Genomic DNA, 23,185 nt, shown 5'->3' with positions numbered 1-23,185 from the left:
CTAAGGGAATTTCATTTGAAAAGTTAGACTTTACATTTCTCAATTGAAATTTTGACAGGAATTTGGCAGTGACGTTTTAAATGCCGTGTCATTCAGAATCGCTGAAGAAGCAGATTCATTACTGTGGGATCACAAAAATATATCAGGCAATTCTGACACCACGCCCACAGTTCAAAAGATATCATAAAGAAAACATGAAATGTCCATCACCGCACTGTTCATACTTGAGCCTTACTCTTTATATGTACAACATATATGCTTCACAATGCGGAGATCTTCAGCTCAATACTAATAGATGTCATAAACTGACTATCATAATACACAAACCCCATAATAATCGTAATAAGTCAATAGAAAATCAGGCAAGACAATTCATAAGATATTTTCCTGCCCTTGTGCACTAACATTACTGAAAGTGTCAGCCTGAGTCAATAGCACAAGCTGACTTTATGTCTCAAGCAAGTGCTCTCATTAACGTTAGTGAAGAGAGAAAAACATATACTCAGAAAAAGACAATAACTTGAATCACTCTGATTCGTCCTATCTTCAGGCAGAGAAATGTAACGTTTCCTTAAGAAGTTTGTCAAGCAACTGACCATTAAATTTGGAAACTCAGTAAAAATATGATAGCACAAGACAACAAGCCAGTAGGAATCAATGGTCTCCTTGGTTTACTGCCTTGGAGAACAATGCTTCCATGCTCCGAATTTGACAGGTAACAATGCCAGAGAACATTTGCTATAAAAATAAAGAAGTTATACATGGCGATAGATTTTTTTTTGAAGTAGTCAGTTAACATGGCTATTAATATTTTAAATTTAGTCGTCTGAGTAATATTTTGGTAACTGGGTGATTGCCCAGGTCACTGTGTGTTTCTCCCTCTTTAATCCAAGATACAATAATTTCTATATACCCATTGTACATTGCTTTAATATTTCAAATCATGATATGATACCAGCACACCATGATTCGGAAATACATGACCCCTGTAAGTTGATCGGTTTCCAGATTTTGGAAATCCTCAAGGTCCCCATAGAATTTTGGCATTAAAATGACATGAAAATTTCCTCGACTGAAGCATTAGGGAAGTATATCACAGATTAATAGGCGCGAATGGGAAGGATATGATTGTGAAACCGTACACTTCGTTTTATATTTCAAGAAAATATAAATATTTTTTGAATTATCACAGAGATAAATATTTTTTGAATTAGCGCAGAGTCAATGTCCCTCAAAGGAGAAAGTCGGGTTTTTTTATTTTTTCCTGAGCAATGAACTCTTCCACTTACTTCATGAGTACCGTAAAAACAATTTATAGCAATGGCTTTGCTATTCCTTGTAAAAATATTTTAAATTGAAAAACCTGATGAAAATTTGAAACCAGTTGAATTTGCAATTAAAAAGACACACATACATTGCAGAGAAAGATGATTAACCATAATATCACACATTCAAATACACTGAAGTATACAATCGAGTGGCTAGTGATTCCACGTATATTGTCCAACTGAGAAAAAACGTATTGGGCAGAGTATGTAGCACTTTTGACACTGGAGGCTTGACAAGTTGAGTAGTATAAACAAATAAAGGAGAAAAAAAAGTTCTTCAATGATACAGGGCTTCGTCCAACATGAGGATAGATTAAAAATACGATAACATTGAGGTCTTTGTGCTTTGGCTTCAACAAGTCAATTTTTACAACTGACCAGAAGAAAGTGATCTTGGATCCATATATTGAAAGCAGCTAATAGTGTTTGTATCTGGGGAGAAGGAGAAGAGGTAGAGCAGTAGCTGGTGTGTTGCTAATTTTGAGGCTCCTTTGACTTTGTCCATGAGTGCTGAGACTCTTTAAACCTCTTTAAGTGTTATCTGACAGCCTCCACTTATGTCTTTTATCTCCACCAAAAATGCAGCGTGGTTGCAGTAATGCTGCACAATGTTATCATCCATGTTTACCAAGATTCTGTGGGAGGAAAAATGAAAAATGAACGTTAATTAGGGCTCATTAATTGCAGTCAAAGCTCTTAAGGCTAAAATAGAAACCCCACTCTCAAGGGATAGCTTCTCACCGCACGTGAGTCATGTGAAAAGTATTCAAAGTACTTTTAAATAACTTTTAATATGGCAATCTCCTTCACATGACGTGGCAAAGTGACTGAAACCGCAGTCTTCTATTTGATGAGTGCAACATCTATTCTTTAATAAGCCTGTAGGACACATGCTTCTAATGAAGAAGAACACTTTGAATTTGCACCTCCACTCTGGTTTGGAATTCAATTCCATCCCTACTTGTTGCAGATTCAGCTGCACCACAACAAGTTGCAACTTGTTTAGAAAGTCAGGGCTAAAGTAACACAACCAGCTTACAATACTTATGATTTCTAAATTTAAATACTAAATTCCTTCAATGAACTGGGAACACCTGTTTTGACGTTCTTGCAATGAGTCATTGAGCAAGGCCCAGAATCAGTGCTCAGATCAGTAAGGCTACATTCCAACCCAGTCACGAACAAACATTCCAAGGTGATTAACTATTTGTGTGCATTCATTTCCTCTTATTCATCTGCAATCCCTTTTGTTTTGCAACACTCTTTTATTAAAATTATCAAACCCATAAATCATGTTTCAGTTTAATGTTAATGCAGGCTCTCACACTGACATTTTTATTATCAGGTTGAATAAACAACTTGAGGAAGGTTTCAGGATCCTGCTTGAATTCCGGTCCTACCTATTGTTCAATGTTAAAAATGTGTCCTTATATATCATAAAATGGTGCAAGTTTAAGAATTTACCTAAGGATATTATGAAGAAATACCATTCTCCAGATTAAAAAAATGCAAAGAAACTTTGAACTTCACTGTGTAATCATAGGATCGTAGAATCCCTACAGTGCAGAAGGAGGCCATTTGGCCCATCAAGTCTGCACCGACCACAATCCCCCCTGGCCCTATTCTCATAACCCCACATATTTACCCTGCTAGTCCCCCGGACACTAGGGTCAATTTAGCATGGCCAATCAACCTAACCTGCACATCTTTGGACTGCGGGAGGAAACTGGGACACCAGGAAGAAACCCAGGCAGACACGGGGAGAATGGGCCGACTCCGAGGCTGGAATTGAACCCAGGTCCCTGGCTCTGTGAGGCAGCAGTGCTAACCACTGTGCCACCGTACTGAGAATTTAATCATAATATAGTGGCTTTCTGGAAATACAGCAGACAAATGAGTGAAAAACATTTTAAAGGAATAACACTGGCGCTATTTTGAGAATTTGAGATTGCTGTGAGCCTTTCCAGTTTACAATAGTCTGTGTTGATCGGAGACAGTTTTGGTTTTGCAGCAGAGTGTGTGCAGTGCACTTTAGTCCCAAAGTCAACCAAATAGTATTGTGTGTGACCCCACTTTCATGAGCTAGTCTGGGAATGCTGTAACAGAACAACAACTGTTGTGAGGTTAAAATATCTGCTTGGACATTAAAATATAACATTCAAATAGAATTACAACACCAATGTAGATCATTTGACCCAAACATCTTGGGTGAGATTTAGTGGGCCGTTTCACTGCAGGCTGCCAATCCCGTTATGGCTGTTAAATCTCAATAGAGGGCCATAACAGGATTTGCACCAGTGAGATCTGGGTTCGAGATCTTTCCCATCTCCCCCGCCGGTGACATAATCAGGTTCGCTCACAGGAAGGGTGTGAACTTGATTCACATGAAGTTAAATACAATTAAACGCCTTACACCGTAACACCCGGCCCTGTGGAATGATCCCCCGTGCAGTGCGATGTCACGCTGGTGAGAATCACTATTGGTTTTCAAAAGCAGAAACCAGTGGTGATGACCATGCCGGGGGTGCTGACGTGCCTGGGGGCCCCAGGAGCTGAGGCCAAGGCTGCGCATTGCTCTCTGGCCCCCTGGTAGTGTGCCAGAGGACACTGAAATGTGCCCTTAAGTGGCACTCGCATGGGGCACTGCTGGGGGTAACCCTCTTCCATTGTTGGGGGGGGGGGGTTCCCATGTGTGTAATGTGTGTAAGAGGGAATAAGAGGGGTATATGCTGGTGACAGGACGGGGGCGGGGGGGGGGGGGGGGCGGGGGGCAAGGGAGAGAAGGGAGAGTGCCCCTCCGATACTTCGTGGTGGGGGTTGGTCACTCCTAAGCTTGAGGGAGGAGAAGTCTTCCATGGCTGCAGGGGGTTGGGAGGGAGTTTATTCTGTTTGCAGATCGGGGCACCTTGTAAAGATTATGGCTCAATCTCTGTGGAGTCAGCCACCCCACCTTTATCCAGGCCCTGCTCCGCCAGAGCAAGCTATGCCCCAGATTTTGTTTTGACGCAGTATCTGAGGATCTGGTCAGAAAATGTGGCCGTATTTCTGGGCAGAAACACACCAATTTTCACTCAGAAACTGACACTTTGCCATTTTGTTATAAAATTCCAGCCCCTTATATTGGAGTTATCTTACACGCGCAACTGCATCTTCGATCCGTGTCAATAACCTGTTCATACTCCTTTCCTTCAACATCCTGCTAACCTATTCTTAAATGTTAGTATGGTCCTTGCTTCAGTTGTTAACTCCAGCAGTGCATTGCTCACTTGCCAGCTTCTGTTTAGAAAAGTTTCCTGTGCTCTCTGTTCTTTATCTCTTTCCCCTTCATTAGGTCCTTCAATCACTGGAGTCAGGTCTTTTCTATCTGTCCCATCATATTCATTATGTTATCAGCAATTGTTATCCCATTGTAGATATTCTTGTTAATGTAAAATTACTCTGCATTATAATGGTTAGACAAACTGGTACAAATTCAGATGCAGTAAAATGGGATGCAGATTCACCCCCGTTGTTCACCATCAGTGTCTATTTTACTCTCGCCTTTAATAATCCACATAAATCCATGTATCCAGAAATGTATAAACATGCCAATCAAGAAACAATCCAGGCCACAGGGGAACCCACTCTGCCAAGATCCTTTTTATTAAGCATTAATAGTAAGTTGCGATAATGAAATAAGAATGTTACGATTGGATATGGATAGGCTAAGTGAATGGGGCCACATTTGGCAGATGGAGTTTAATGTGGATACGTGTGAGGTTATCCATTTTGGTAGGAAAAAAACAAAGGCAAGTTATTATCTAAATGGAGGGAAACCTCGGAGTGCTTCAGTGCAGAGGGATCTGGGTGTCCTCGTGCATGAATTGTAGAAAACTAATATTTAGGTACAGCAGGTAATAAGGAAGGCAAATGGAATCTTGGTTAAAAGATTGCTAAAGGAATAGAATATAAAAGTAGTGAAGTGTTGCTGCTACTGTACAAGTGAGACCGCACTTAGAATAATGTGTACGGTTTTGGTTCCTTTACTTGAGGAGGGATGTAGTTGCATTGGAGGCAGTTCAGAGGAGGTTCACTAGACTGATTCCAGAGATGGGGGGCTTTGTTTTACCAAGAGAGATTGGGCAGTTTAGGCCAATATTCTCTAGAGTTAAGAACAATGAGAGGAGATCTAATTGAGGTGTACAAGATGATAAGGGAGATTGACAAAGTAGACATGGAGAGGATGTTTCCTCTTGTGGGGCAATCTAGAACAAGAGGTCATAGTTTTAGGATAAGGGGGGGGGCAGATTTAAAACAAAGGGAGGAGAAATTACTTCTCTCAAAGGGTTGAGAGTCTGGAATTCATTACCCGGGAGCATGATGGAAGCAGGGACATTGAGTAAATTTAAGGAAGAGGTGGACAGATTTTTAATTTGTAAGGGTTGGAGGGGGCTATGGTGAACAGGCAGGAAAGTGGAGTTGAGGCCAAGATGAGATTAGCCATGATCGTACTGAATGGCAGAGCAGGCACAAGGGGCAAAATTGTCTACTCCTGCTCCTAGTTCTTATGTTTTTAACGGCATTATTTAAAATTCCCCAACCACTGATAACTCATAATATCAGAGCTACCTCAGGTTATATCAACTCACAGTAGAAAAACTCCATTTGAAAAGTATTAGATGCTGCATCACTTCCAAACCATGGAGCTTACCCATAATTACTTTGTGATTTAAATTCAATGTTACCCTTATCCCATCCACCACTTCCCTGTTACCCGGTAAATTTGTCTATTTTTGTTACTACATAATTGTTCCATGTGTTTGATTTGATTACTTAGTCCGCATAGGAACATTTTAATGTGAACCCGTGATGGGGTCGATGAGCCATTAAAATCCCAGTTCACTTCGGCGGGACTGGAAAACCCTGCCGACATGAAGGGCTGGAAAATTCCGGTCGTCCTTGGGCCATGAACATGTTACTTGAGTGAAACACCATTATTACCAAAATACCATTATAATGTAGGGCATGATCTTACGGCCATTCACGCCATGCTCCCGCTGCAGTGAGGTCGGAGAATTTGACAGCCGGGATCAGAGAATTCCGCTGGCGTAAATGACCGAAGGAATCCGGCCGTTGTCTAAAAGAGAGAGTCACTCCACCGATGCAAGTAATGACTACAATTGCCCTGACTTCAGAGTTGTGTCTGAAAAAAATCTACAGCTGAAGAACATGTACTGGTCATTACTTCAGTCTATGTGCTTAACAGCCCACTGGCAGTTGCAACTAATCTGGCAGTGTAAATGAGATACGTACAACACAAGAGGTAAAATCCGTTCAATTACTCACCCTTTCATACAGTTCTTGTAAACTTTGCAAATTCTCTCCTCAAGCAGTCCATACTTTTCTGAAATCTAGGTCAAGAACATCAAAATACAATTGATAAAAGGGTCATGCAAAATCACTTCAAATATCTGAGGTCATCGCTGCTTGGAGGTTTATGCCTAATAAGGGTTGAAAACATGCAAAAGAATGATAGCATATTTACTCAAAGTTTCTACCGTCCATTGGGAGTCCTTAATCATAGAATCACAGCATCCCTTCAGTGCAGAAAGAGGCCATTCAGCCCATCAAGCCTGCACCGACAACAATCCCACCCAGGGTCTATCATGTAATCCCATGTATTGACCCTGCTAATCTCCCTGAAACTAAGGGGCAATTTAGCATGGCTAATCCACCTAACCTGCACATTTTTGGAGTGTGGGAGGAAACTGGAGCACCCAGAGGAAACCCACGCAGTCACGGGGAGAATGTGCAAACTCCAAACAAACAGACACCCGAGGCTGGAATTGAACCTCGTGTTCCCGGTGCTGTGAGGCAGCAGTGCTAACCACTATGCCACCGTGCCACCCCGCACCCCCCATACATTTTTCTAAATAAAGCATTCTAGTCAAAGACAAAAACATGCATTTACATGGCATCTTCAATGCATTATAAAACAAGTGACACTGAGCCACATGTTGGGGATATTAGGGCAGATGACCACAAGTTGGGACAATAATTGTAAGGAGTATCTCAAAGGAGGAAAGCAAAGGAGAGAGGCAGAGGGAGAAAGGGAGGAAAATCCAGTGCTTAGGACCCAGCCAGCTAAAGATACAATCACCAGTGCTGGAAGAATCAAAACTGGGGATACTCAAGAATGCAGGGTTAGAATAGCACAGCTATCTCAGAGAGTTGTAGGCTTGAGCAGATTTCAGGAAAATGAGCAGGGGAAAGCCACAAAGGGATTTCTAAACAAAGAGGAGGATGATAAATTGAGGCATTGCTTAATCAGCAGCTATCAATATATGTGACGATGGAGAATATGGAACGATAGGAAATTCCCCAACGCTCCCAACAACCACATTCCTGACCTACGCTCTCCTCAAGCTGGGGATCAAAGAATTTACACTTGCTTCTCTGTAACTCTCAACTTCCAGCAGTTTTTTCTGTAACAGCCTGAACAATTCCCCTAAAAGTTCAATGGGTGGATTTGCCACGTGAACAATATTAGTGGAGAAAAACTAAAGTAATGAAGGAAATCAAAATATTAACAACCCTGCACTTGTTGCTGCTGAGCACATTATCACCAGAGGTGAAGAAATCCTTGATGATCTGGTAGTTGATTATATTTGAGTCTTTCCAGTTTGTGAAAAGCTAACACAACCTTAATTCAATGGGTTGTCAGAGGGCAAATCGTTGTTTGCACTAATAAGATGTCTGCACTTATTTGGAAAGGTTCTCCACAGATGCTGACTGACAGTTTGAGTTTTTCCAGCACTTTTTTTGATTTTACTTGATTTCCAACATCCACAGTATTTTGCTTTGTATTTTGAAAGGTAATGCCCCTGTTAGAATGGTAGGCAGGGGAACATGCTAACACATTGATAGGCCAGCATTGTATTGCACATTTTCATCCCATAAAACCTTAATTTCCAATTGATTTTCCAGATGAATTTTGCAAATATGCAGAGTGGACCATACTTTTCACATCAATTTTCTTCCACCTCTCCTTGCTTCTGGTTGGGTACAATTCCACAGCTACCAGACACACTCTAGGCAGCATCTTGTTGAGGCATTCGAGGTCTTGTCTGCTGGCTGGACAGCCAATGAGAGATCCGTGCTGCCTCTTTTTCAGAAGGCCCGCCAAACCACAAGCCAATCAGTGGCTAGACCAATGGGACGTTTTCCCAGTTGGGAAGCTGGGAGCTGCCGGCCAGAGTCCTCAGCAGTGCCACTGCTGCCAGGCATCAGAGTCCAAGGATCATGGAGTGGCCCAGCTAGGTAATATGGTAAATGACATGTCGCGGGGGGTGGGGGGAGAGAGAGGGGTGTAGAGGCTGGGCAGCAAGGCCAGAGGTTGGCTCACAGCAGTACCCTCGCCCCCTCCCTCCCCAATGTTGAATCTCTCAAACAAGCAGCCCGTAATGGTTTGCTTGTCATGGTTTCCACATGAAGACGGGCCACCTGTAGCTGCATTAAAACCAGCATCGGAAGGATGATGCCCTCAAGTGGTCATTAATTGGCCTCTTAAGGGCCTCAATTGGCGGCAGGCTGGGAAAGTCGACCATGGGCCTTCCCACCCAGAGCTTAATTCGGGCAGGGGCAGGAAGGTGGTGGGGTTCGATTGCATCACCAAACCACCAGAGTAAACGTCTTTCCCTCCTCCATGCTCACCACGAGTGAGAGCACTAGGTTCCTCCCTCTGACACCATCAAAGTAGCTAAGCCTGATCTTGTCCTCCTCTGACACCCATACTGATACACTTCTAGTAGATCACTTGGTAACAATCAGGAGCTGGAATCCTGATCAAGTTACCCCTTCCTAACTCAGGAACACTGGAGCCATTTGTACCACTCAGAAAATCATGCAAACTGAGATCAATTAATTCAGCATTATTTAGGGACCTTCATGCTTTACAGATTATTGGCATGGTTGCTGGTTTCTGGTATGTTTGACCTATCTTACCTAGAGAGACTGTGGTCTTACTCGGCTACTTGCTTTATACTGGTTTATACTTATGACATATAAGTATAACATGATATATATATGGGCGGCACGGTAGCACAGTGGTTAGCACTGCTGCTTCACAGCTCCAGGGACCTGGGTTCGATTCCTGGCTTGGGTCACTGTCAGTGTGGAGTTTGCACATTCTCCTCGTGTCTGCGTGGGTTTCCTCTGGGTGCTCCGGTTTCCTCCCACAGTCCAAAGATGTGCGGGTTAGGTTGATTGGCCATTCAAAAATTGCCCCTTAGTGTCCTGAGATGCGTAGGTTAGAGGGATTAGTGGGTAAAATATGTAGGGATATGGGGGTAGGGCCTGGGTGGGATTGTGGTCGGTGCAGACTCGATGGGCTGAGTGGCCTCTTTCTGTACTGTAGGGTTTCTATGATTTCTATGATATATGACTGTGTGGCCCAATTCCCCTCCAACTCCATTTTCAAGTTTCCTGATGACACCACTGTAGTGGTGGAATAGTAGATCATAGTCGTGTTGGATCTCAAACAATGACGAGACACAGTACAAGAAAGAGATAGATAATCTGGTGAACTGGTGCAATGGCAATAATCTCTCCCTCAATGTCAACAAAACGAGGGAGATAGTCATCGACTTCAGGAAGTGTAGTGGAGGACATGCCCCTGTCTACATTAATGGGGATGAAGTGGAAATGGTCGAGAGCTTCAAGTTTCGAGATGTCCAGATCGCCAACAACCTGTCCTGTTCCCTCCACATTGATGGTATAGTTAAGAAAGCCCTCCAAAGCCTTTACTTTCTCAAGAGACTAAGGAAATTTGGCATGTCCACTGTGACTCTCACCAATTTTTACAGATGCACCATAGAGAGCATCCTTTCCAGACGTAAAACAACTTGGTATGGCTCCTGCTCTGACCAAGACCGCAAGAAACTACAAAGGCTGGTGAACGTAGCCCAGTCCATCAAGCAAACCAGCCTCCCATCCATTGACTCTGTCTACACTTCCCACAGCCTCAGAAAAGCAGCCAGCATAATCAAGGTCTCCATGCACCCCCGGACATACTCTCTTCCACCTTCTTCCACCAGGAAAAAGATAGAAAAGTCTGAGATCACGTACCAACCGACTCAAGAATAACTTCTTCCTTGCTGCCATCAGACTTTTGAATGGACCAATTATATATTAAGCTGATCTTTCTCTACACCCTATCAGTGACTGCAACACTATATTCTGCACCCTCTCCTTTTCTTCTCCCCTATATACTCTATGAATGGTATGTTTTGTCTGCATAGTGCCCAAGAAACAATACTTTTCATTGTATCCCAAAACATATGACAATATTAAATCAAATCAATACAAAGAAGATGTGTGACAAAATCTCTTGAATACAGTGTATTCCATACTTTCTTCCTCTCTCTCTCGAGTCCAGCTCATGACAGCTTATGTCACTGATACATCAATCATTAGCATATCCATTCTGATTACCCATTACACTACACTTCTGGTCTTTATGGCTTAAGTACTCATTGAACAAACTTTCTAAGTATAGGAGGGTCCCACTAAATTAATTTTTATTGTCTGGATGAATGTTAGTTGAATTCACTTGGTATCACACAAGTATCCACATAGTCAGTCCCCATGGATGCACTGAACATTACTCCTCTTGAACTCAATGGCTAAAGGAGAAACAGATTGCCCCACTGAGTTTTGCTACACAGAGCCAGATGTAAATCATTGTGAAATTCCTCAATTTGTTGGAAATGCCATGAAATACCATGAAATGGGACTCACACATTGCATTTTCCCCACTAACCTTACTACATTTTAAAGTAAGGTATTCACTAGAGAGAGGTAGGTAACCTGATACTAACAGCATTCTTCAATCCATTAAGGTTAGGCGTCTTTAAGAGCAGAGCATCGAAAACTTCATCTGACTCCCTCCGCACATATAACAGCACTAGAAAGGAATTTAGAAATGTATTAATTATATTAAAATTTATACTTGATCATTACTTATCCCATTTTCCAAGGAAAACCATGCAAAGTGAAGAGTCAGTATCAATATATTATATTTACACATGATACATAATTATAGAATTGCTCGATATCATTGTTCATTAAAAGTTTAAAAATGCAGAAGAATTTGAGAATTGCAATAACTTACAAAACTACACAATATTCCAATAACCTTTATCAAGTGATTTTCTATATTTTACAACAAAAATGATTACTGCTCAGTGTTTATTCTGTGCTTAGTTGCATTAGGTTTGACACATTTAATAATGGATCTACACTGCACGCTGCAGCATTTTAATTTAAAATACATGAGCATAGGATTTGTTCATTCCTAATAAATAAGGGTTTTGACGACAGTCTCTATTTTAAATTAATTACACCATGAGGGAGTTTGCTTCTTGACCTATGACCCATATATGAGATTATATTAAATGATATGAATCTATTATTCATCATATAAAACCAACAGAGATTTCAAACAAAGCACACTTCTTTATATCCTGCAACCTTCAAACACTGAAAAATGAATTGTAATCTCTGGACATTTATTCCCAAGTTGGAAGTATGAATATAAAATTATCTGGAGAGAAATTTATACTACAATGGAGTTTGAATATTTTGATCATTTTTTTATTTTCTACTTTAGAGAGATATAGCACTAATTTATACCAAGGGACAGGTTATTTTCAATAATATTCAGTTTTCATGTGGGCACATTCATTTTTATGATAGTATTCATGAAGTTTCGAGTAGTTTTAAATTTTGATCATGTGCTCTCAAAAATATGTGTTATGAAACAGCCACGTTGGAAGGTAATGTGACCCATTAACCCTCACGCACCACCCAAGAGGAACAGTCAGGCCTGGATTTTTGCAATGACAGAGAAAATCCAGAAATCCTGACCCCCAAGACAGCACCTACCATTTTTATAGGGGAGAGATTGGGCCCAGGTCAGAATTTGCACATGCGTTTCACAGAGGCTGTAGCCCATATAAGTCAGCAGCTGCCTTCTATCATGTCTAAGACTGGCAATCCAGCTGTGTGAAACATGACAGGTGCAGATCAGATGTCATGGGAGCAGATTTGAACTTTGTGGAATCCATTGGAGAGGTAGGGTACCGCTTTGGATATGGTCCCAGGACAGCTTTGGGGGAGGTCAGGTGCCTCTTGGGCGAGGTAAGATGTCTCTTGGGATTGTTAAATATTAGCATGAATGTGCATGAACCTATTTACCGTCAAGCCCATTGGACCTGTCAAAAAATGTCAAAATGAACTGTCAAAGGCAACTATCAAAAACACCTGTCGAGATATTTAATATTCCCACCCTTTAAAACTTTAAAAAATGTCATGAGTATTTTTTTTAAAAGTGCTTGCTATTTAACTCTTGTGTGTTGACACAACCCTGGGGGTTTCCATTCCTGGATCAGTGCAGCATGACTGATTTCATATACCTTCCATCATTACAGTAGGGTGCTTGACATTTCAAAGTTTTACTAACAATTCCAAGTGGTTCTAAACTCTTTGAAGTGGGATTATGAATTCTGATGCTAAATTTTATAAGGAATTATGCATTTGAATTAAATATTTGTTCTGATAAGGATTTTGTAGTTGAAAGGTGAATATGCAGTGAATTGGTTTTTATGAATGAGTTTTTAAAAAATCTGCATTAGAGATTTAGAATTTTATTTTGTTTCATCTCAGCATGGCTCCTGAGGTCCACCCACGGTGGACGCTGAGTGAGTTGGCATTGTTGGTGTAACAGCAAAGGATGGTGGGTGGGAGGCATGGATTGGTATGAGTTGGTATTAAGTTGGAAAAGATCAAGGGCCAAAAGGTTGGCAGAAGTGGCATAGGTTGGCATAAAGGATACAAGGAAACAAGGAGAGGGGGGGATGAAGGGCGTGAAGTTGTTTTATGTTTTGCTGTCTTTTTAAAAATACTTAACAACAGTGCCAGACCACAGAGGCAGGCCTTCCACCTAACCCGCCTCTGCATTCATCCTGGGGTTCACCCAAAGTGGCGCCCAGAGAACCCAAAAGGAAAATTCCAATTTCCAGCATACTTTCTCCAGGATCGGATTTCCAGAGCTGGGAGATACCTTGGCTACGTGTTCCCAATCCAAGAGCGGAAATCCAGGCCTCGGAATGGTAACAGAGCTCAAGATGGTGAAATGAAATCCCAGCAACAGGTACTAAAATGCAACACAATAGCATTGCGTAGTGGTCTTGTCACTGGACTAGTAATCCAGAGACCCAAGGCGATTCTCTGGGGACCCGGGTTTGAATCCCACCTTGGCAGATGGTGAAATTTGAATTCAATAAAAAAAATCTGGAATTAAATGTTTAATGATGACCATGAAAAGACTGTCAATTGTTGTAAAAGCCCATCTGGCTTACTAATGTCTTTTAGGGAAGGAAATCCGCCGCCCTTATCTGGTCTGGCCTACATGTGATTCCAGACCCACAGCATTATGGTTGACTCTTAAATGTCCTCAGGGATGGGCAATAAATGCCGGCCCAGCCAGCAATGCCCACATTCCATGAACGAATTAAAAGAAAAGGGGCTAATTGCCCTTTTAAGTGCCTTAAGTGGCTCCCTGCTGCTGCCATGTGGGTAGCCACAGCTATCGATAGCAGCCTCCAGGGAAGTGCAGAAAGGTGGGAGAACATCGTGGAACTGGCCAATGTGTATTGTTCCAAATTTCCATGCTGCCCCAGTCATCTCCAACCCTGGGGGCTGGGAAAATTCAGCCCAATATGATGTTGGATTTAGTTCTGTTGAATTTTGCTTTTCTTGCGACCTCAGTAGACTTTTGTCTAATGAATGTATCTCTGCAACCACTATTGTTACCATCAGTATACTTCCACGATGTTTTGCTCTTGCTTCAATTTATGGGCCTCCAAAAATCAGGGCCGGAATTTTACTGCCCGCCGTCACGGGAATCGGAGCAGGCAAGGGGCGTACAATGGGAAGGTCCGTTGACTTAGGTCGGGATTTTATGGTTTTGGGACAAGCAAAGCGTAAAATCCCGCCCAAGGAGTTTGGAATGTCCAGCAGTTTAAGAAAGTATTTATGAGTTAATTTTAAGGCAGTAACATTTACAAGCCTTCAGATTTTGATCTTATGGCTTCATCAAAACTAGCTGTCTATTTGGTTACCTGGAGTGCCTTCTGATTTTTATTATGTTTGTTGTTAAAAGTCACAAATCAAATCCAGACGTATTTCCCAATCTTTATTTTAAACAGTAACTTGCATTATCAGATAGTTGTTTAATAACGCAGCATAGACAAGAACACTAATTCTACTTTACCTGATAACTGGGGAAGGTCTGTAAAATTAGTGAGTATAAAACTCAGTTGGACCGTTTAGCAGGAAAGCTATTGAATACTTGGCCTAATCTGCCTCTGCCAGGTATCACGGTTTCTGATTACATTATTGTTTAGTTTGGAGCTGCTTGCAGGGAAACCAATGAAAACTGTCTCTTTTAATGATGCATTAGGTCTATAGAAGCTACAGTGTCCCATTGTTGCCTCTGCCACGCTACACCTGACACTTGGGCTACCGTCCATGGCGACATTTTAAACATGTTATCGGACTTTAAAATTAATGGTGGTTCAATCCAAGCGACCACTCTCGGTGTCATTGTTTTAAACTGAACAAGGGCGCAAATCTGTATCTTAACCCAGTCTACCCCTAGCAGGTCCTTTAAATAGCAGAGGGAGCTTGTGACACATTACTGTTTGACACCACTCTTCAGAAAATAGGTACAGTTAGGCTGCCAGGCAGGGGCCTAACTTACATTCAAAAGTGAATATCCGCTGACGAAGTGCCTACATACTGACGAGACTCAGTATGTAGGCACTAAAGATCAAGGTAAATATTTTCATTGAGCATTCTTTTCTGCGGATTCTTGGTGGGTCAGGAGAAGTCGGAGAGCTTCACACATCCTTTGGCCTTCCCAGCCCTCACCTTTCCCAGCGATGGCATCTCCTCTCAAATCCCAGCGCTGACTTTAAAGTACACATTCCCTCCATGGCTTTCCAATTAATGGCTCTCTCTCACAGATTTCCGGCCCTGCTGACTGACCCTGAAGTAACTCCTGCCAACTTGGGGACAGGAAGTAGGGGCAACACTGCATTAATTCAAGTGAGGCCCAGGAGTGAAATGGCCAAGGCAAAGCAATTCTCTGCCAGAGCGTCCCTCCCACCCTGAGCACTCAGTGTTAAAGACAATTTTGGCTGTACCTCTTTCTGGTTCACAAAGCCTGGCTTGTTTGACTGGTGGGTTCAATTCATCTTTGTAGAGAATCTTGTTTTCCCTTTTCATTGGAAACCTGCAAGGTAAGAGCACGCGATTAGGAGTGATAAACAACACTGTCAGATGTCACATCAGAATGCAATTATGGGTACACTGTGGTCAATTCAAAATTCCATTATCCAACTCCATTCTAGACATGTGCGCAACGCAAGCTGAGGTTTCAGGCACCTGATGTGATTTTAGATATTTAAAGTAAATCTGATTTTTTTTTAAAGGGCTTCATCTCACTGTAATTCTTGGTTCAGCATGTTGGTCACCAGTCAAATGTGCCCCAGAGCTTCTCATCAGATTGAAACAGAAACGCCTGTCCTAAATGGCATTCTTTGCTGCATCAGTGTAGAATGGGAGTGCACTAAGTATTGTCCTTAACTGAGTCTACAGGAGGATTTTATATAATCTAGGTGAATTATTCTTGATGGTGCCTGTCGCAAGATGTATCCTTTTAATTTTGTATGGAGAGTACATGTGTAATGATATAATACAAGCCTTGAGTGTATTTACACTGTAACTACCCAGCAGAGACTGGTAACCAGTATTCAGGTTCAGTCAGGCTGAATCCTGTTTCCATTGATTGACTTCTGCCTGGTTGGATTCTGTTTACGAGAGGGCTCTGTAAACACCTGGATGCATGATTGTCTCTTAACATTAGAAATGTAAATGTTTGCAGAACCGGTGGGAGAGAAATCCCTGATACATTTAGATTGAGGTTATTGCAAATAGTCGCAACAGTTGTTCCCTCCAGCACTGGTTCACTATGGTTGCAGTGTGTATTAGCCGCAGGATGCACTGCAGCAGGTTGCCAAGGCTTCTTCGATAACAAGCCACAGCCTCTATCAGAAGAATGAGGCTCGTAGACGCATGGGATCACCATCACCTGCAAGTTCGCCTTCAAATCACACAACACCTTGACTTGGACATATATCACTGTTCCTTCATTGTTGCTGGGTTTAAATGCTGGAACTCTACCTAACAGCACTCTGAAAGTACCTTCAATGCAAGAATTCAGCAGTTCAAGTGGGCCTCTTAGGCTAAGGACGGCAAAATGTTTAACACTACTGGTTCATAGCTCCAGGGACACAGGTTCAATTCTGGCCTTGGGTGACCTTGTGTGGAGTTTGCACATTCTCCCTGTGTCTGCGTGGGTTTACTCCAGGTGCTCCGGTTTCCTCCCACAGTCCAAAAATGTGCAGGTTAACTGGATTCGCCATGCTATAATTGTCTCTTAGTTTGTAGGTTAGGTGGATTAGTGGGATAAATGTGTGGTGTTATGGGGATGGGGCAGGGGGTGAGCCTGGATAAGATGCTCTGTCGAAGAGTCTGTGCAGATTCAATGGGCTGAATGGCCTCCTTCTGCACTGTAGGGATTCTATGATTCTATGCTTCTCTGATCAACGTATCCTTGGGGTAACCTGGGATGGGCAGTAAATTTTTCTACCTTTTCTAATTTTCTAAATTTCTTAAAAAGGAGGAACGTGTTAGGATGTGGTTGAGGTTGGGGGAGTGGCAGAATGTGAATTGTTCCTTAAGAAAGCCAGCATGAACACAATGGACTGAATTGGTTGTTTTCTGTGCTGTAATGATCCTATGATTCAGTAAAGGAACCAAGAGTTAAGGGGATAAGGTGGGAAAGTGGAGTTGGGGATTATGATATATACAGTGAGGAGGTGGTGGCATATTGGTATTGACACTGGACTAGTAATCCAGAGACCCAGGGTAACGCTCCAGGGTCCCAGGTTCAAATCCCGCCACTGCAGATGGTGAAATTTGAATTCAATAAAAATCTGGAATTAAAAATCTAATAATGACCATGAAACCATTGTCGATTGCTGTAAAAGCCCATCTGGTTAACTAATGCCCCTTTGGAAAATATCCTTACCTGCTCTGGCTAGATCCACAGCAATGTGGTTAACTCTTAACTACCCCCTCAAGGGCAATTAGAGATGGGCAATAAATGCTGTCCTGGCCAGCGATGCCCACGTCCCACAAATGAACAAAACAAAATCATGATCTCATTGAATGAGAAGAATTCAATTCTCATCGAATGGCAGAGCAGACTGGATGGGCCGAATGGCTTACTTCTGCTCCTCCATCTTATGATTCTATGAATGCTGGCATCGTCAGTGATGCCCGCATTGCAAGAATAAATCTCCCTTCAGCCAGCGGAAGCCATATGACCCTATCCCCTCCAGTCTCACTTTGCCCTGCCCCGGCATCAGGTCAGGCTCTGAGCCCACATTTGCCCTGTTCCTTTCACATCCGTGCAGAGCTGAAGTTACTTCATAGCAAACCGACAGTGTAAATGGACCCTTTGTCTCCATCAAGAGCTGCTTTAATCTTTTAATTAAACCACAAAAAAAAAACTATCATACACTTTCGTAAACCGTTTAATCTACAGTCTTGCCTGTGGCCTAACAGAACTGTCGAACACTTTCAGCATGTGTTGTGCGGCTGAAACTGAAACTGTGCTTAAAATTAAAAATAAAATCAAAGCAGCGTGATATATAATAACCCTCACCCAAACATGGGTCAAAAACATTTCAACCTCAGGTTTCAGCTGGAGGTGTTTACAACAGGTCTGGCTGTCCATTCTGTTCTACTCTCATATAACTCACAACTGTGACTTGTTCTGAAATTTATTTTAAACTACAAATAATCCCCAAATGTGGACAGCCTTATACAGTTATCCTGTTTATCTTCAGTGGCCATTATCTTACCTGTGCAGTTCAATGATGGCACAGTCATTCATAGAAGAATGAAATAATAATTTGTAGTTGCGAATTAATCTGTGATGATGGCGGTTTTAAGTTCCAGAGTTAATTGAAAGCTTGCGGTAAGATTTGGAGGATTAGTTACTCTTTTGGACTGACATTCAGCTCATTCACCTGACTTCATAAAACATATCCAGTGATTAATACTAAAAGATGAATGTTCCATCATTTACACTGACATATTTTTCAGTGTAATTACCTTTTTCACTGTTTCTATGCTGGAGCTGTTTTGTGCATGCTAAGCTTTGACATGCACACAGAGTCAGATGAAAAGTTTGCCCATCAGTTAAAAAGGACTTGAATTTATCGAGTGCCCTTCAGGAGCTAATGATGTCCCAAAGCGTTTTACAACCAATTAAGTTCTTCTGAAGTGTAATGTAAGAACGTTAAATTCCACTGTCCCCTGTAGGAGATGGTGTCAGTACGTAAAGCCATTTGAAATTTCCTTTATGACTCTGTCAAAGGCTCTCTAATTATCGAATTGCTGAATGGAGGCATATCGCAGGGCTCCTCTGAATTATAGTGAGGTACCTCACTATCAACCACATAGCACCATCAACATGGAAAACTATCCCCAAAGCACTTCACAACTTTAGAGTAAACAAAAACTTACCTCTCAGGATTTGTGACTTCACAACTCATTGAATGCCCCTGAAAAGTAAAGTAAATTAATATAATTTTCCAAGTATTAGGGTACTTTAAAAAAAATAGCAGTTACTGCTAACGTTAAAAGAGGATTTTGGAAAGCAACTTTGCAAAGATATTTCTCCTCATTTGCATGGGTTTCCTCCGCGTGCTCCAGTTTCCTCCCACACTCCAAAGATGTGCAGATTAGGTGGATTGGCCATGCTAAATTTCTCCTTAGTGTCCCAAGGTGTGTAGGTTAGGGGTATTAGTGGGGTAGGTGCATGGGGTTACGGAGATAGGACAGGGAGGTGGACCTGAGTGAGATGCTGAGTTGGTGCAGACTCAATGGGCCGAATGGCCTCCTTGTGCACTGTAGGGATTCTATGATCTCAGTCCAAAATGGCCGACACTGACCTTGGGTTCTGGACTTTTGGTCAGCTAGAAGGGAAACATCTTCCTAGCTTCTACCCTGGCAAAGAGCTGAAGAGTTTCATATGTTTCATTTGATCACCTCTCATTCTTCCAAATACTAGGGGAAAAGGCCTTGGGCAGTATTTTCTGGCCCTGACCAACGGGATCATCTGGTCCCACCGACCATCAATGTACCTTTGGTTGAGCCACCGCTGATTGTCCTAAAGTGGGTCCCGCGATGACAGGGGCTGGAAAATCCTGGCCTTCATCTACTCCATTAGGAGCTGGATGGTAACATATATATGTAAGCTCAGTCTCCAACCGCAGTGCAAAAACTGACTTGAAAACAAGATGTGGCTCAAATGGTCCATTCACCACATAGGATTATGTCCAGTTTATGGACCAAGGAAGTCAGCTTGGTTCTCAGATTCATGTTGCACCGCCTAATCTCTATTGAGTCAGTAGTAAAGGTGTGAAAGTTGGCCTCTGGAGGCAAGGAAGCATTCTCACCTTCAGGCTAGGAAATAATGCAATGTACCCCATTGGAAAGTCAACAGGCACAACAGGTTGGGCCCTATTTTACCATTTTGATTCTGAGTGCTGAAACTGGGAGTGTTTCAGATCCGACTTTTAGACCCATTCTCAGGCGCCCCCCTATGCACTCTGCCTGAGAAAAAGGAGCGATTCTGAATCGCGCTGCAGAAGCCTGTGGGCGGGGCTTAACACTACCCGAAATACTGCTGCTCCAATCGGAGCCATCAACTGCGCATGTGCAGCAAAATAAAATAGAAATACGCTCCGCTGCCACATCGCTCCTGGGCCTGATAATGCCTCCCTCCCAGCCCCCACAGACATTGCCCCATGCCCACAACATAACTGTCCCCCTTATCCCCCCGCTACCCAGACCGATCGCAGCCTCCTGCCCCTCTTCCCCCCACCGATCGCATGCAGAGTGGCAGCGGATCCCCCCTTCCCCCCTACCAATCACACACAGAGTGGCAGCGGCCCCCCCCCTGCACCCTCCTGCCACCAGAGAATCATAGAACCATAGAACCATAGAAAATTACAGCTCAGAAACAGGCCTTTTGGCCCTTCTTGTCTGTGCCAAACCATTTTATGCCTAGTCCCACTGACCTGCACTTGGACCATATCCCTCCACACCCCTCTCATCCATGAACCCGTCCAAGTTTTTCTTAAATGTTAAAAGTTTACCACTTTATCCGGCAGCTCATTCCACACTCCCACCACTCTCTGTGTGAAGAAGCCCCCCCTAATATTCCCTTTAAACTTTTCTCCTTTCACCCTTAACCCATGCCCTCTGGTTTTTTTCTCCCCTAGCCTCAGCGGAAAAAGTCTGCTTGCATTCACTCTATCTATACCCATCAAAATCATCTAACCTGCTTCCTTCCCCCTACCAGAGAGTGATCTGATCCGCCTCCCTCCCTCCCCCCCCCACACCAGAGAGCGATCTGACCCACCTCCTCCCCCCACCCAGAGAGCGATCTGACCCGCCTCCCTCCCTCCCCCCCACCAGAGAGCGATCTGACCCGCCTCCTCCCCCCACCCAGAGAGCGATCTGACCCACCTCCTCCCCCCACCCAGAGAGCGATCTGACCCACCTCCTCCCCCGCACCAGAGAGCGATCTGACCCGCCTCCTCCCCCCACCCAGAGAGCGATCTGACCCGTCTCCCTCCCCCTCACCACCACCAATCTGAGTCAGAGAGCCGCCGGAAGCTCTGAACTCACCTCCTCACAGCCTGGAGTGCCCGAATCGGACCTTCGTGGACCATGTCTGTTTTGTGCTGAATCTGCACGGGCGAACGCGGTGGTGAAGGGTAAAGTGCCGTTAAGTTTAGGCGTCCAGCCCATTAAGTCAATTTAAATGCACGCAAATGCATTTAAATTGACGTCGCACCCGTTTTGGGCGCGGTCCCGACGGCGGCCATTTTCAGCGATTGGTAAAGGGGGAACGGGCGCGGAGGCAGGCGCGGATCGTGCTACTCGCCTCACGTCCAACTCTACCAAGTTTTCATGCCCCAAAACGGGCGCAACGTGATGGTAAAATTGGGCCTGTTATGTTGCCTTCCATGTTAAAATTAAAGTTTCTTTATTGGTCATAAGTAGGCTTACATTAACATTGCAATGAAGTTACTGTGAAATTCCCCTAGCCGCCACACTTTGGCGTCTGTTTGGGTCAACGCATCTAACCAGCACGTCTTTCAGACTGTGGGAGGAAACTGGAGCACCCAGAGGAAACCCACAGGGAGAACATGCAGACTCCGCACAGACAGTGACCCAAGCTGGGAATCGAACCCGGGTCTCTGGCGCTGTAAGGCAGCAGTGCTAACCACTGTGCCCCCCCCGCCCAGCCCCCCCCCCCCCCCCCCCCCCCCGCACCCAGCCCACCGCAGTGCTGAATATTTCAGTTCAGGCATGAAGAATAGGTAATTGAGGTGGATTTGTTGTTTGCCCATTAGATTCAACTTGGGTAAGAATAAGAAAGGAAATAAAAATCTCAACTGGAGACTTGTAAAATAAATAGTAACGATCTTTCTACATTATTATTGCACTCATCGGTGCACTTACTTACCAATCCAGTCCGTTGTGAATAAAGAATATGGGCTTCTGGGGTGAATAGAACTGGAGGAGAAATTAGATCTGATATTGGCTTGAAGTATGTAATATCATTTCCTTTGTGGTCTGGCCGTGAAATCCTCTTGCTGATGATGGCTGTTAAATGAAAAGGATGAGACGGAAGATTAAGAGCGTATTTCTTTGCAGGTTGATAATGAATACAGATAGGAAAGGGCTTTGCAGATACCCTCACTCAGGTTTAACAGCCTTCAGAGACTGGGGCCAAATTCCCACCCACCACAGCTATTGCAAACTTTACAATCTTCAATCACTCCAACAGAGCAGAAGAAATCAAGATCTAAGAAAAGACATTATCAAAGCTAACCACCCCAAAGACAAATGGCAGAGGGTTGCAGTGGGGGTGGCGGGAGGTGGGGGCGGGGGGGGGGGGGGGGGGAGGGGGGGGGGGGGGGAGGGGGGGGGGCACAGAGGTTAAACCATCAAATGCGCAAAATGAGATTGGAAATCATGTGCCCGTCACAGTTTTTATGGCTGTGGATTTCATGGCACCTGAATGTACCAACACGGAGAGGAGAGGTGCTTCATTACCGTATTAAACCCGGATCCCAATTGCATTGCTGAGTCAGCTTGCATTGAGTCAGAAAGCCCAGTATTGAAAAAAAAGCAGGAGCCACCAACTAAATGCCTTTTCCAGCACTTCTTGTGGGCCAGGAGGAGCAGGAATGGGTCGCTCAAAGAAGCCTTCAACCTCCTACCTGCAGATCATAGTCTCTCTCCTTTTGCCAATTGTTGACTCCCTCCACGCTACCAGCCTCAATATCTGCTCTTCCCCCAAAACTGTAAATGCTGACTAAAATAACTCCTCAGAGGGTGGTCTCCCTTCACCAGATTCCCTTTATTTACAAACTCAATACCACTCCTTGTGTGCTTCTGGTACAAAGTCAGAATCAGGAATGCCAGTGGACCTGACACTCTCATATACAGGTGAAGGGGGGTTGGGGGGGGGGGGGGGGAGGGGGCGGGGGGGAGGTGAATATTATGACTTCAATGAGACCCATAAGGTTGGCCTCTTGGAGTATGAGCTCCCTGATTGAGGTCATAATTGTCTGCCCAATCAGGAAGCTCATACTCCAAGA

The 23,185-nt window shown here is 43.5% G+C and overlaps 1 protein-coding gene across 3 annotated transcripts in view; it reads right to left on the bottom strand.

The window, feature by feature from the left end:
- Positions 1-219: 219 nt before the first annotated feature.
- LOC144509285 (grainyhead-like protein 3 homolog) overlaps positions 220-23,185 on the bottom strand; it is a 102,729-nt gene continuing 79,763 nt past the window's right edge. For all 3 annotated transcript variants that reach the window (XM_078237909.1, XM_078237910.1, XM_078237911.1), the window contains exons 11-16: positions 22,045-22,184; positions 19,029-19,066; positions 15,575-15,663; positions 11,186-11,271; positions 6,654-6,718; positions 220-1,963 (exon numbers count right to left, since the gene is read on the bottom strand). In XM_078237909.1, coding sequence (XP_078094035.1) covers positions 1,849-1,963; positions 6,654-6,718; positions 11,186-11,271; positions 15,575-15,663; positions 19,029-19,066; positions 22,045-22,184 — 533 coding nt within the window. In that variant the 3' untranslated portion in view covers positions 220-1,848. The remainder of the gene's footprint in view (positions 1,964-6,653; positions 6,719-11,185; positions 11,272-15,574; positions 15,664-19,028; positions 19,067-22,044; positions 22,185-23,185) is intronic.

Source organism: Mustelus asterias, chromosome 21, assembly GCF_964213995.1.
Source record: "Mustelus asterias chromosome 21, sMusAst1.hap1.1, whole genome shotgun sequence".
NCBI classification, from domain to species: Eukaryota; Metazoa; Chordata; class Chondrichthyes; order Carcharhiniformes; family Triakidae; genus Mustelus; species Mustelus asterias.
The sequence above is the reverse complement of the archived record's forward strand: the minus strand, read 5'-3'. Positions and strand labels throughout refer to the sequence as shown.